Source organism: Plodia interpunctella, chromosome 1 (genome assembly GCF_027563975.2).
Source record: "Plodia interpunctella isolate USDA-ARS_2022_Savannah chromosome 1, ilPloInte3.2, whole genome shotgun sequence".
Taxonomy (NCBI): domain Eukaryota; kingdom Metazoa; phylum Arthropoda; class Insecta; order Lepidoptera; family Pyralidae; genus Plodia; species Plodia interpunctella.
In genome coordinates, this window is record NC_071294.1 from 2,517,074 (window position 1) to 2,532,656 (window position 15,583).

The 15,583-nt window shown below is 33.9% G+C and overlaps 1 protein-coding gene across 4 annotated transcripts in view; it reads right to left on the reverse strand.

Moving 5' to 3' along the window:
• Positions 1 to 12,079: 12,079 nt before the first annotated feature.
• LOC128670809 (uncharacterized) overlaps positions 12,080 to 15,583 on the reverse strand; it is an 80,421-nt gene continuing 76,917 nt past the window's right edge. For all 4 annotated transcript variants that reach the window (XM_053746822.1, XM_053746805.1, XM_053746813.1 and 1 more), the window contains one exon: positions 12,080 to 13,277. In XM_053746822.1, coding sequence (XP_053602797.1) covers positions 13,193 to 13,277 — 85 coding nt within the window. In that variant the 3' untranslated portion in view covers positions 12,080 to 13,192. The remainder of the gene's footprint in view (positions 13,278 to 15,583) is intronic.

The following is a 15,583-nucleotide window of genomic DNA, read 5'->3' on the forward strand; positions in this document are numbered from 1 at the left end:
TTTCTTTAATATAATGCTATCTACGACTTATTTTCTTTAATATAATGCTATCTACGACTTATTTTCTTCAATATAATGCTATCTACGACTTATTTTCTTTAAATGCTGCAATAAGAAGAAGTACCTACTATTTAGTACAACTAAATTTATTTTTAAAATATTTTTTTTTACTCTTCGCAATCTTAATTTTTGTACTTAGATGCTATCGAAAGAATCTTTCAAACTCGAGATGTTTTATTTAATATCATATTAAACATATATGTATTAAGCTATAGAGTAAAGTTAGCAATAGACTTTCGTCACACAATTCGCCGAAAATGGTGGTTTCGACTAGTTGCGGTTATAAAAACTTATAAACAAACTTGCGGCTCGCCCCGGCTATGCTCGAGTAAAAACATAATAAAAAGTAGCCTATTACACTCTTGAAAGTATCTCTGTGCCAAATTTTATCAAAATTGGCCAAGTCGTTTTTGAGTTTATCCATTACAAATAAAGCAAAAATACAAATAGTTTTTCTTTATTCTCGTAACATTAGCCTGGACTACACAATGTGCGTTTGTCCTCGTATGACAGCGTAGCTATAAAACGCCTTCATTACCTTCCTAAATAGAGTAAAGTGCTCAAACTTAATTATCTTACATGAATTGTGACCTCTTTGCCTAACGCAAGACGGCGTGGAGTAATTCAACTTATCACTAGAGTTATCAGTTTAAAGCCAACTCTGATGTCTTTGAAATTGAATCGGACAACTCTATAGCTTACTTAGCAACGTAGTTAATAAAATGTCATCCACTCACATTTTTCAAAGGCTACTTGACTGGGCTTAAAATGAAATACTTATAGATATTTAAATAACCGAATACAACAATAAATGTCACTTTAATTGATCAGTTTTATTAATTACGATTTTTTTTTTGGTCTCATATTGATCTTACATTATACTAGAATCCTTTTTGACTCCAACATCCGTGACATCACAATCATACAAGCTCCATATAAAATTTTGCTTTTGAGGTTAGAAAAAAGTATCTGAGATATCCTACTAATATTACAAATGCGAAAGTATGTGAGGATGTATGTGTGTATGTTTGTTACTCTTTTACGCAAAATCTACTGGAAGGATTGTTATGAAATTTGGTACACGGGTAAAACATAACCTGGAATAATACTTATAGTACTTTTTATCCCGAAATTCCCAATGGAGCGAAGCCCCTAGGCGCAGCTAGTAATTTACAAGTAATAATAGCATGAATAAAAATCTATTCTTCAATCGAAGTTTATTCTATGGGATCACAGACGGAACAAACTACAACTAAATCTTTTATCCCAAACTCTTAACAAGTAAATGTCGCAGTTTGCAACTTCTAATTGCCGGATAAATCCCAAGTTTGTGAGGTAAACAGTTAAGTATGTTATTGCTTGTTTGGACAACGTCGTGAGTTTGTATACCTTCATAATTTCACCTCACATACTTACTTTGAAGTGTCCTCACATCACCCATCAAAACCTCGGGTGGATTGGATAGATGCTGTGACGCCGAGAACCCCGAGAACCGCCGGTTAGCGTAAAAAGACACCTAAAAAAAAAATTCGGCGTCATCTGGCGTTAATCACATTGAGGTACTTAATTGTGAATTAAAAAGCAGATCACTTGCCTATTAATAGTTTTATCAAATTAAACAATTAAATGTAGTTCATTCTGTGATCTGTATTTTGAATATGGCAGAAACACAGTGGAATAATGAGTTGCAGTATATTACTTCCTTTAGACATTGTAGTTAAGCTGGAATGTGTATATTGCTCTTGTTTTTATCTAACAGAGAATGAATAGCTCGTAAACTATGTGATGATGAATAATGTCATAGAATTTAGTAGGAAAATCTTAATAATCACAACAAAGGTCTATGGGATGGTTATTCAGGAATTATGAAATGAAAAGAAAAATATTTTTTTACTGATTTTTTTAAACGAATCACACGGATTGTGTTATCCCAAAAGTAAGTTCGAGACTTGTGTATTGTGATACCACTAGGACGTGATGTTAATTCCATGTCACTGTTATTGGGCACAATTTTTCTGGCCTTAAAATATATTCTATATGTCTAAAAGTAAGTATATTTCTTTATTTTCTTATTAATTATAGTCCCCTCTGTTCAAATTGTACGTTATTACTGCTGACTAGCCTGCTACTGTATACACGTCCTCTCAACCTATTGCCGGTTGACTGTAAGAGATCTCGAGTAAGTCCGTCGTTGTGTCATGTATCTTTCTTGTATTAATTTTGATTAATGTGCTTATTTTCGTGCAATAAAGTTATTGCAAACAAACAAGTAAAAAATAAATAAAATGATAACCTAAATTCACATAGCTTCTTCTCGCATGAATTCAAACATCCAGTCTAGAATAATACAATATCAAAACCAAATAGGTGACAACATTATTATCAAAATCTTTATATTACCAAAGCAATGTACTTCGTCTGGGATTAGGTTTAAAGCTGATAGTATAGTAATCTACATATGTTCTATTCAATTGCGCGGCTGTATCGCGCTTCAAGTCTCAATAGAATACGAAACATATAAACAAATGGAGGTTTTAATTGTTTCTTTTTAGCCATTCATAATAGAAGTCACAGTGTGAATAATTATAAATATAATGAAAAAATTCAAGTTATATTCAGTTATCCTAATCCTAACTAATATTATGAATGCGAATGTTTATGTGTTTGTTTGTTACCTCTTCACGCTCTATCTACTCAACCAATCTTCTTGAAATTTTGCATACATGTAGTTTGAAGTATAGAGGACCTTTCATCCGGGAAAAAAACGCGAAGCCGCGTGCAAAAGCTAGAAGCAAATAAATGTATCTACTTTATTTTGTTATATATTCATTGCTGTCTCAGTGGGAGACTCCAATATCTATAGACGTTATCCTATTTAGCACCAGTCAAAAGAGAAGTGATTTCGCTTCGTATTGCTAGAACTTACTTTGACGACCTCGGTGGCGCAATGGTAAAGTTCTTGCCACTGAACCGAGAGGTCCCGGGTTCGAACCCCGGTCGGGTCATGATGGAAAATGATCTTTTTCTGATTGACCCGGGTCTTGGATGTTTATCTATTTGTTATAAAATATAGTATTGTTGAGTTAGTATCCAACTTACAAGTCTCGAACTTACTTTGGGGCTAGCTCAAGATGTGTGATTTGTCCTAATAAATTTATTTATATTTATTATTTTACTGACGTACCTACAATAGTTATTTTGATGTGTTTTACGGCTTCAATTTATACATTACTAGCGGCCCGATCCGGCTTCGCTCCGGTAAAACCTTAATAAATTACACCTAAACCTTTCTCAGGTGTCACGCAATTTCTTAATATATATTATAAAAAACATATTTTTTTAAATAATAACTATATGTACTTAATATATATTTCTATAAAAAACCCACATCAAAATCCGTCGCTTAGTTTTAAAGATCTACGCATACTTAGGGACAGACAGCGGAAAGCGACTATGTAGTGACTAGCTGCGCCCTGGGGTTTCGCTCCCTTGGGAATTTCGGGATAAAAGGAATAGCCTATGTGTTATTCCAGGTTATATTCTACCCGTGTACCAAATTTAATAACAATCCGTCTAGTAGATTTTACGTGAAAGAGTTACAAACATACATACGCACATACGTCATTACAAACGTTCGCATTTGTAATCTTAGTAGGATTTTGTAAAATAGGATATGAAGCTTCCAAACAATATACCTAATATGCAGCCAATAGACGACAATAGACCATTAAAGAGATCAATATGCATTATAAGCTTTAATTAGGCCTACGCATTTAATTAACCTTATTGTTCAACTGGTTAAGGCGATTACTCCCAGCACACTGGCGCAAAAAAATACAAAGAATTTTAGTAGAAAGTATTAGTTACTAGTTTTTAACCCCTGACGCAAAAAGAGGGATATTATAAGTTTGATAAGTCTGTCTGTCTGTGTACGTGGCACAGTAGCTCATCAACCAGTGATCATCGATTTAGATGCGGTTATCTTTATTTGATAGCAAATTTTTATACGATGGTTTTTAGATATGTTTGATCAAAATCGGTTCAGCCGTTAGAAAGTTGTACCGAAATGAATATTGAATATATATAATCGGGGTTTTTTTTTTATTTGTCGAACAAGTAAACTTGTATATAATAAAATGTAGACTAAAAGGAATTTAGGGACCATCGTTTTCAACTCTGACCACATTACGCAAAGGAAAGTTATAATGTGGACAATTATACCAGCCTAACTAGACAGACAACTAATCACGTACTTCTTTTCCACGTGTCAAACCTCAAAAACAAAAAAAAAATAATAGGGCTGACAATCCCAATATTTTTTGTTTTTGAGTTTGGACACGTGGGAAAAGTATCTGATTTCACTAGAAGTGTCTAACCCTATTGTTAGTCCTAGATATTTACACTAAAATTAGTTTAAAAATTGCACGCCTTGAAATGCTGTTGGTACATTTTATGTTTTTCTATAGCTCCAACACTAGTATAGACATTTTCGAAGTTATTATACCTAAATAGAAAAGTTTTTAAGATGTTTCGATGGATGATCGTTATTCCTTCATGAGAAATTGGATCATTAAAAACTTCTCGGTGGAACATTTTCTTTATCCAACATGTTTTTCTTACGATATTCTGACGATTTTATCTCTTTATAACTATACTAGAGGCCCTCCCCGGCTTCGCTCGGTTAAAATCTTCCTCAGGAATCACATGCACTATCTGTTAAAAAAACGTAGCTTTAAAGATAGACCATACTTACCAGCTACTACTTGTTTTATATTATGTAGTGATAGTGATTCTTACTTGTCCTATCTCGTGGAAAAAATCAAAGTTAGTATATAGTTTATGTCTGGTGTCACCTTAATTAAAACATTTAGTGCTGCATCGAGTTGCTCCTCGCTCATCTGGAACGTCGAAAATTTAACAAAAGTGCTAAATGTGGCTTTTATATGTTAGGACTATAATGTAAAATTATTAGAGAAGTCACGGTGGCTTTATTATGTGTACATAAATGTCTTTCATTACTGTTATTACCCGCTACAACCCTAGACATGGTCATGTACGTTTTATTCTTGGTTCGAACTAAATACCCCACGTTTCTAATTTGAGGTGCTACAGGAAATTAGACCTTCACAGGTCCAAAAGTAACTGATGTGGTTTTTATTAATAAATAGAGTGATTCAAAAGGTAGGTTAGGTGTGCAATTTATTATGGTTTTACCCGAGCGAAGCCGAGACTATTATTTTAAAAATCTGTATGTAACCAGCACATGTTTACAAAGTAATTACGATTATGACGATTTTTTTTTCTACACTTCGCTAGGTCTTTATCCTTAATTATCAGAGCATTAAATATATTACATAAATAAATATATTAGGACAAATCACACAAATTGAGCTAGCCCCAAAGTAAGTTCGAGACTTGTGTTATGGGATACTAACTCAACGATACTATATTTTGTAACAAATACATATATGCATAAACTTAAACTTAAGAACTTAAACTTGCTTTGACACTATCGCACTTTACGATCGTTCTGTCAATGTCAAGTACATTGACATAACGAGACAAACAATACTTTAGCTTATTTATTTTGTTTATTGTGCACAAATTTTATTATGAACTACATGTTGCCCGTGGCTTCGCTCCCGTGGGAATATAGCCTGTAGCAATCTTGGATAATGTACCTTTCTAATGGTGAAAGATTTTTTAAAATCGGTTCAGTAGTTTCGGAGATTACCTGTTTCAAACATACAAACTCACAATCGCTTACCTCTTTATAATAATAGTAATACCTGTTTAAGTATTGTACCAAGACCCAGATCAAACTGAAAAATATTGTTTTCCGTGTTAACCTAATCGGGCATCGAACACGGGACCTCCAGTGTAACAGTCCGGCATGATGACCATTAGACCGAAGAAAATGTACTACTTACTTTACTGTATACTATACTTAAGACTCATTTTTAGTACACACACTTTTAGAAGATCCATCGAAAACCTACGAACATTTTGCAGTTTCTGTCAACGACCTCATCTCAAACGACGAGCGTCTAGAAATCTAGAAGTTGCCCCCACAAACAGCCATTTCTGATTTGCATCACAAGGAGCGCCGTCATTTCCCGTCCGCCATCGTAGCGGAGTTCTATAGGGTGTCACAAACTGGGAATACAGTCATAGAGCACTTTGAAAACGCCATTGATCTCAGAATGTACTTAGAATACTTTGAATTTTGAGAGATTTAGTTCGATGAAGTTAAGTTTGTTATGTGGCTTGATGAATTTGTGTGATAAGTGTGGTTCCCGCCCTGGAAGAAGCCATTATTATAGAAGACCATTCTATATCCACTCGTTTAATGTGTACTTGCGGCCCGTACCGGCTTCGCTCGGATAAAAATACAATAAATTATACACCTAAACCTTCCTCAGGAATCACTATATCTATTAGTGAAAACCGCATGAAAATCCGTGCAGTAGTGTTTGTGTTTGCGATTAACACAAAAACTACGGCACGGATTTTAACAGATAGACAAACGCGGTAGAGGACTTTGTTTTATAATATGTAAGGATGAAACAAAGGCATAAAGCCTTAAGAGTTGTTAACAATAACAGTGTCCCTAACTAAGGTCCCTAAAGAGGGTTGATCGGAGATGGTAAATCAAAACTGATTTTTTTTTAAATTGAAATTAATGTTGATTTTTAACATGAATCGTGTGCTTCGGGGAGTCACACCTGAAAATGAAACTGACAACAAGGCAGAACGAGGTATGCCATGGAATTAGTAGGTACTTCGTACGAAGTACTTACAAAATCCATGAGAATGATGGAATATCCCACCCCTCGTTGTGGCTTGTTGTCAGTTACACTTTATGAAATTGAGAAAATTTTCAAATCATTTTATAGTAAAAAGAATACCATTGTTTTTATGTTGCTTTTTCAAAATTTCCTAACTAATTAGCTTGGAAAATAAATATTTTTGCAAAATTGAAGAAAATTGAAAACACATCACGCCGCCGGCGATGTCCATTTATTTGGTGCCCAGACAAAAGTTTGAACAACTCTTTCCAACATTGTATAGCTTTTTGTTACAATTCTTATTTCACAAAATAAGATCTTGTCTGTGATGCAGAACAAACGGTCAGAGACCATCATCTTACGGAAAAAATAATTAAATTAAATAGAAAATCTCTTAATTTCTTTTCAATATTTATATATACATAAATGATGCAAATTAAAATAACGACGTCACACTTTTATCTAAGAACTAGATATTGCCAGGGGCTCCGGTCCCGTGGGAATTTTGAGAAAAAGTATTGCTATAGACATCTTGGATAACCTTTCTAATGGTGAAAGAATTTTTGAAATCGGTTCGGTAGTTTCGGAGATTACCCGCCTCTAACATACAAACTCACAAACGCTTATCTCTTTGTAATAATAGTATATATTAGTTATTATAGTCATCATCGCTAATATGTATGTGCGCGGCCACATTAAGCGCGCGTTGACTTGATCCGAAAATAGATTATGTATTACTAGATGTTGCTTGGGGCTCCGCTCCCATGAGAATTTTGAGATAAAATAAAGCCTATAGCAATCTTGGATAATGTACCTTTCTAATGGTGAAAGAATTTTTGAAATCGGTTCGGTAGTCTCGGAGATTACCCGCCTCAAACATACAAACTCACAAACGCTTATATCTTTATAATAATAGTATAGATTTCCTTCCAGTGTTAGCAATTAATTTAAAGTGTATCATCCATTTGCTAGGAGACGAGGTCATTACAACTCTGATAAATTTATTTTGGTCGGATGATACCTGGGTACATACTCGTACATATCATTACAACATGCGTGACCTCGTTTAGGGGAAAATGGATTTAATTTGTCAAGGTTGTTCCTGCTGTACCCTCATAGGTGCGCATTAAAAAATCTCATTATTTACATTTAATGAGGATAGGAGAACAAACTATTTGAAAAAAAAATGTAACTATACATACATTAATGTATCTACAATGTAACTGAACGATTCATTTATACGAGTATGTCCTACCTGAACGCTTTCTTGGTTCCATCCTCAGCCAAGAAGTCATAATTCACTTTAAGCTACCAAAATTTTAGGAATACTTCAAAATACTTATACTTACTATATCATTTGCCTTTACTATTCGTACCTTTATCATGAACAGCAGAATCTAATTTTCTGCCATACTGTTTAATACAAAAATATGCGAGACACTGAAAATAAGACAATTTTTTTTAACTTATGATCGAAACCGTTATTAGTGACAGAAGAAATACAGCCAAGTCTCTCCTGGAACGAGGAAAAAGTTAATAGCAACGCAAGTCAAATTTGTTTTTAAATTAAGATTCCAGAATTCCAGAAAGTCAAAGTAATTATTAGTTTGACAATAAACATAATAATAATGTTTATTATCTAATCTTATAAATGTAAACGTGTGTTTGAATAAGGCTTGAATATTTATTGTAAAATATGTCCATAGCTGTAATACCACTAAATGAACTACCATTGTCATATGGAAATCTATAATCTGGTGTCACTGGTAGAATGGGTGCGATAATACAAAACTTTGACTTATGAGGCTCATTATAATAGTGCATAATGTGCAAGCATACACGAAAGTTCTCGTACGCGAGTGTAATTTGTGAATTTTACTCATACTCGACCCGAGGGCGCGTGCAAGTTGTTAATTACGAAGTCCCAATTCGGGACGTGCGCAGACACATTCACACAGAGTTCTAAATTATAACTATACATTGAGTTTAAGACACAATTTACAGAAAAGGTAGTTTTGGTTGGCTTTTTTGGAACAAAATTTTTAAATATTCTTTTGTGATTAACCGATACGTGGTTATTCAATCACGTATTAAAGGGCCTAGAAATATAGTTTGTAATACAAATTTGACTTTGGCTATAAGAAATACAAAAAAATATATTAAATAAAAATAGTAATAAAAGTTTTGTACTCTATATTTTTTTTGATTGCGTTACACTTCTCTAGCTTTTATTTATAACTAGCTCTTGCCCGCGGCTTTGCTCGCGTGAATTTACCTGCGGAAGCGAAACAGACGATTTTCATACAAACTTTCACCCCCCATTACAGTCATTTGAGGATTGATTTTTGGAAAAAATACCCTATATTTGAACAGGGCTCTTTAACTACATGCATACCAAATTACATTAAAACTGGTTTAGCGGTTTAGCCGTGAAAGCGGAACAGACAGACAGACTTTCGCATTTATAATATGGATAGTATGGATGTGCTACGTAAAAATAATTAACGTATTAAACACGCGTGTTTTCACTTAAATTAAGTATTTAAGGGCCATTACGTCTAACACCACAAAGGTTCGCGAGTTACGAATGTGAATTAGTTAGCAGTTACAGAATTAGAGGCAACCGTGGTAAGACTCATCTAGATACATACATACATACGCACATACATATACCTAACCGACAGCCCGTCCTGCTTAGCTCGAGAGCTCCTGAGGAAGGTTTATGTACACATAAACACACTATGATGAAAATCCGTGCAATCGTTTTTGAGTTTATCGCGAACAGACAGACGTGATAGAGGAGACTTTGTATTGTATAATGTATGTGTAAAAACGAACTTTACTTATTGATAAAATTTAGTACCTATGTAAAAAGATTTTCTTTTTACTTAGGTATATTAAAATACCTGTGTAAAAAGAAAATCTTTTTACATAGGTATTTTAGTTGCACCGTCAAATTTGATGTTGATTTTAACTAATGATGTTTATACTAAATGGCATACTTTGCGTTTTCTTGCGCACGTTAAAGTTCACGGTGCAACCCACCCTAAGTTTGGAACGTTATTGTTATACTAGCTTTTGCTCGTAAAAAATAAAAATCCGTTTTTCGTGGTAATTTGAGGAAATCCCTTCTTAGGTGCTCCCCTACACTGTCCTAGGAACCTACATGCCAAATTTCAGCTTTCTACGCGGAGTAGTTTCGGCTGTGCGTTGTCTGTTAGTCAGTCACTCAGTAACGCAAGAGTTTTATATATATAGATTTTACACTTTTCTATTAAATGCCAAATCAATCATTTTGTTCCCATTTTCTTTTTAGAACTAATCTAAATAAATTTCCTAATATAGATCGCATTACCAATTACAAAATTCCATTCGAATTTCATTGGATAAAATTCTTAAGTGTTAGAAAATAATGTAAGTTACTGGAATATTAACAATGAAATTCCATGTTTATTTAAGTCCAAAATTTGACTTTTCCAAGTCAAAATATTATTTGCTTTCTTGCTAATAACATCAATCAACGCCTACGATGAGGAAAATTCACAGAATAATATCAAGTTAACTAAATTATATTCAAGAAACGTGTCTACGACTTCTTGAAAACCAATAATAAATAAAATTAATAAATATTTAAGTCTGTTTCTTATGGGAAATTAACTATTAACTTAGGGTTATTTTCGTTGATGTATAGTATCGAAGTAGGCATGAATATTCTTAAAATTATTATATATTAGATTTTCCAGCCATAATAAAATAATAAGACTGTACTAGTCGTAATCTTGCCTGAAATCTTTCAGAGCCCTTGCAGGGTGCCGAAGATTTATCAAAGTTATATGCTTTTAGATAAATTAGATTATATATTTCACCCTTTCACTTTGATTTGAATGCAAAGAATAAAGTCAGCACCATAAAATTTTATGAAAATAAAACATTGGATTGCATATTCTTCTATACTCTCGTAAATTATTTTTCAGGTTTGTAGAAATATTCAATCTTAAATTTTACTACGTTTTCCCTTAATCTTTCTTTAAATACAACCAAACAGGTTATCAGTTTTCTTAAAATAATTTAATAAAACTGTAGACATAAATTTACAGATTCTGTATCACGTCCATTATGGGGTAGACAGAACCACGAGTTGTGTAACTCGTGGGGTTCAATACTAGGATTTATGAGCCCACCCCTTAATTGTTTTGGCCCACCCCATATTTATTACAAAAAAAATATATACAATTTATTATTTTATTAAACATAATGAGGTACACATAAAACTATATTATACTTAATGCAATTTATTCCAAGAAAGTAATGTGCTTAAACGTGAAATGGTGACCGTCAAAATGGAAGGGAACTGAAAAGTAAATTGCGAAATAAATAAATGCACATTCGAAAAACGTTCTCCCTAGATACTACAACATGGAAATCTTTAAAAAGGGCGTGACACAGGGCCGGCAACGCGCGTGTATGCATGCATGCGCGCGCGACAATATTGCAGACTTCCATTGGCTGTGGTGACCACTTCCCATCAGGTAAGTCGCAAACCTGTTTGCTTGCTCAATAATACCATAAAAAAAACTAATAAAAACTAACATTGCCCCTCCTAAAAATATATCTAGATACGACCATGCAGACATTTATCTATCGGAAACTTTGCAAAGTTCCGGATATAGATACTTACGCGGGGATAAGCTCACTCCTTGTAGCGATTTATAGTTCACAAGATATGCTGAGCATGAGATAAGCGCGCATCGATTGCTGGATTCAAACGAGAGTTAGTGTTGCTGGCATGTTTATTCCAATTATTTAACAATTTAAGTCAGAAAGACTAGTGACTTAGATTCTGTTTGCCAAGAAAATAGCAGTCAAATAAAATAAAAATTTTCTCAACAAACACAGGAATGACCTGGACACAATAAAGATTTCTGTATGCATTTTTAAATCAAACCTAATTCTCAAACAGTTAAAGATTGATCATTTGATTGGTATAATCTAGGACTGCCCTGATACAATACTGATGGTGCAAACTAAATTTTTGAGTGAGTTGGTTTCTTCTTAATATATATTTTTTAAATTGATATACAGTAAGGAGTTGTAGTTCTCCATCCTAAGAAGAAATTATGGTACATTCACGACAGGCAAAAAGGTAGCTTTTATTTTGTATATTGACGAAAATAATATTGGTAATTTTATACGTGCGTCTTATTTGATAAGGAAGAAAATAATAAACTGAATAGAGATAAAGTGCTTTAATTACAGAATTTATACAGACTTCGCCGAATACATACAAAACATCAACAATTCCAAGGAAAACCAATCTACATTGATACAACTACAATGGCAATCTCCTATCGATTCAATATGTTTAGTACGGATGAATGAGATATGGCCATTTTAGCCACAATTACAATAGACTTAGAGATGAGTGGGTTCCTCATATATATGCCGAGCAATAATCAGCTGATAGATAAGTTCCAGATAATAATCAGCTAGGTAATCTGAAAATTCTTGCCGTTATCTTGTCTAGACATGCTTATTTCTCTGTGTAAAGTCTAGATAGTTCTTGACAAATATAGGACGCTAATTGAGGGCATAATTTTATTAATACACAATACATAACATTTTAAACATTTGGATTTGAAATCATAGTTTTTTTTTGCTCAACTATTTTATATACCAGGCATATTAGTAATCTACTCATCTCAACTTAGCTGCTTGTTGATTCGTCCACGAAATTGACTACAGTGACAAAAGGCAATGACAGATGTGCGACAGAAAAAAATGTCTAATTTAAACGAGTATTATATTAATATCAGTCCTTACTTAATTCCTAAAGGTCACATAAGAAAATTGAATGTCACTGGACTATATTCGTGTCTACGGGTTAACTAATTAACAAATAAATAAGGTAACTTAATGCCTAAGGCTAAACTGGCGACAGAAGGATGTGACTGTCCCGCCCTTTTCGATTACTTTGGAATATTACACACCAAAAATTATATTCACTATTTCTAAGTCTGTTTCTGAGGCTGGCGGAAAAACGTACATTGACCTCAACATCTCTATCGCGCGTATGAAAATATATTGGTGTCATGATCATTCAATAAATTGTTTCGTATCGTTTATCCGCTAGCACTAGACACTACATGGCAACATTTTGAATCACTCAGATTATTTTAAAAAAAAAATAACAATTCTATCTTTCTAATTGTATTTTAAACTACATTCAGCGGCCTACTTAAAAACTAAAGTAACACATTCTAATAATCATCGATGGACAAAACAATCAGTCAAACTGTGAAAGTATAGATTTGGTGTGCAATAATTCTAGATATTGTAGAAAATCCTCAAACCGCATTTCCCGCGCTATGGGCATTGCCGTTGACGCTCAGTGGAATGGTGTTGAACTCGTCATCCAAATCGTCGTTTTTCCTGTGGATAATAAGAAAAAATATGTTATTATTACTACTAAAATTTATTCTACTTACACTAAATTATTTAGTTCTACTAAACATTTGCGTGGCTTTAACGCCACGAAACCTGGGGTCAGCGATAATAATAACGAGATACGAGATCCAAACAAACATTCGAATCATTCCCCGGGTCAAAATAACATTTTATATCAAAATGCTATTGACCTAACTTTACTAAAGCTACCATTTTCGCCAATGAAATTACAATTCAAATATACCTACATACGTTTTAACATTGAGCGAATATATGTTCAACGTTACGGCCGTTCAGTTAAAGCTCTAATTAAAATCCGCAGTTGGCGGGAATTCATACAAGCTCAGAGGTTATTTTAGCAAATTGCAATTAGTGGTGATGCCACCGGCCCGTGTTGCATTTATTTAATGTCACGGTGTTTCTGCTCTATGGCCTATTAAAATATACACATACACACACTCTTCTCTTCATAGTCGTATTCCTCATGGCTGAGTCGTTACGTGAAATCAAACACACAACCACTTTCAGCACTATTAAGAGACTAGAGAGTTGTCTTCTTCACTTCACACACAAGTTGATTTGTCATTCAAAGTGAATGACGGCGCGATCTTCCAAATGGAAATATAATCAATGTCCCTTCAATTTGGAGTACTTCCATTAGGAAGTATTCCATTTGGAAGCATTCCAAACGGAGGTCTCGTGATACCTTTACCTTTAGCTTTTCGTGTGTACCTTTAGGTATTTAAAGATTCAAATCCTCACGATGTAGCCATAAACTTATTGCAACAAACAATCACAAGTTATCGTCATAACGAAAGATAATACAAAGCAACAGTGATATAACCAATTAGGAACAACATAAACTTAGGCTGCCCCAAACTTGGTTAATGACCATAATTTAATTACTTAAGCACTCTAGGGTGACCACGGCTTTGCAAATTTTCGGACATATTATTAAATCGAAACTGCTTAATTATAAATCCTACTGACAGTCAGTACATTATCAAATTATTGCAAAATCTCGCCGCCGAATCTTGGAGTTAATTATAGGTTGTAGCTCTTTATTTCTTTCGCCGATAACATGACAACGATTACAGTCTAATATAATAATAATAAATATATTAGGACAAATCACACAGATTGAGCTAACCCCAAAGTAAGTTCGAGACTTGTATTATGGGATACTAACTCAACGATACTATATTTCATAACAAATACATATATAGATAAACATATATCCAAGACCCGAGCCAATCAGAAAAAGATCATTTTCCATCATAACCCGACCGGGGATCGAACCGGGAACCTCTCGGTTCAGAGGCAAGCACTTTATCACTGCGCCATTGAGGTAATCAATAAGTATCTAGTTTCCATAGTGAAGTCTTGTAGATTTGCTCAGCTTGGTTTTTTTGTAGATCGATAGTTTGTATATAACTTGTTTATACAAAGAATACTTCCACATACATCCTCACAAACTTTCGCCTTTATAATATTAGTAGGATAAGGATTACCGACCTAATAGTTACAATTTCAAAGATTGTCCTTAAATATTTAATTATTCAAAATTAACTTTCTGAAAGAACTAATAAGTACTTGAAAATGCTTTTAGTTATTTAGTCTTCAAGCATTTTTATGTAACTTGAAATTAGAGTGTAAGGCGGTATTTTTCATTAAAATCTAGACGCAATAATTGTGCGTAATCTTTAAAGTCATGTCAGATGCCTTTAGGCGACTTGAACAAAATTTGACACCAGTGTTAGCAATATCACGCTCGATAAGAAGGAATGTGTTTCGTAAGTGTTTAACTTTAGTTTGGTTCTACTATTGGAAGTACTCTGCTTTTCAGTAAGACTACATAGAATACTAAATCCATAAAAGATCTTGAATTGCGAAACAATCCAAATATTATCTACATGTATTATATAGGGGACTTAGCACTAGCCTTTTTTATTTAATGTTGCTGTACACAGTGTCAAATCCGGTCGGATACTGTGAGTGTAAATAGTGTGCATTGACCCTAATGTGACTTTATAAAAACCTGTGCGAACTGCATCCACCACCACAACTTCACACCGCAAATACTCCAATCTGGCTGTGACCACGGCGACTGCAAGGTCGTTGAAACGTCAACAACATCAAATAAAAAAAGTTCGTACCAAGTTCCAGTAATAAATGTAGTTCAAATCGTAAGTATTTTAAAAGGCACTACTCCAAACAGTAATAACTCATTGGAAGATGCAGTTGCCGAGGCTTTGTCAGAGTCTGCGAGATAATTGACTCATCGTCCTGAG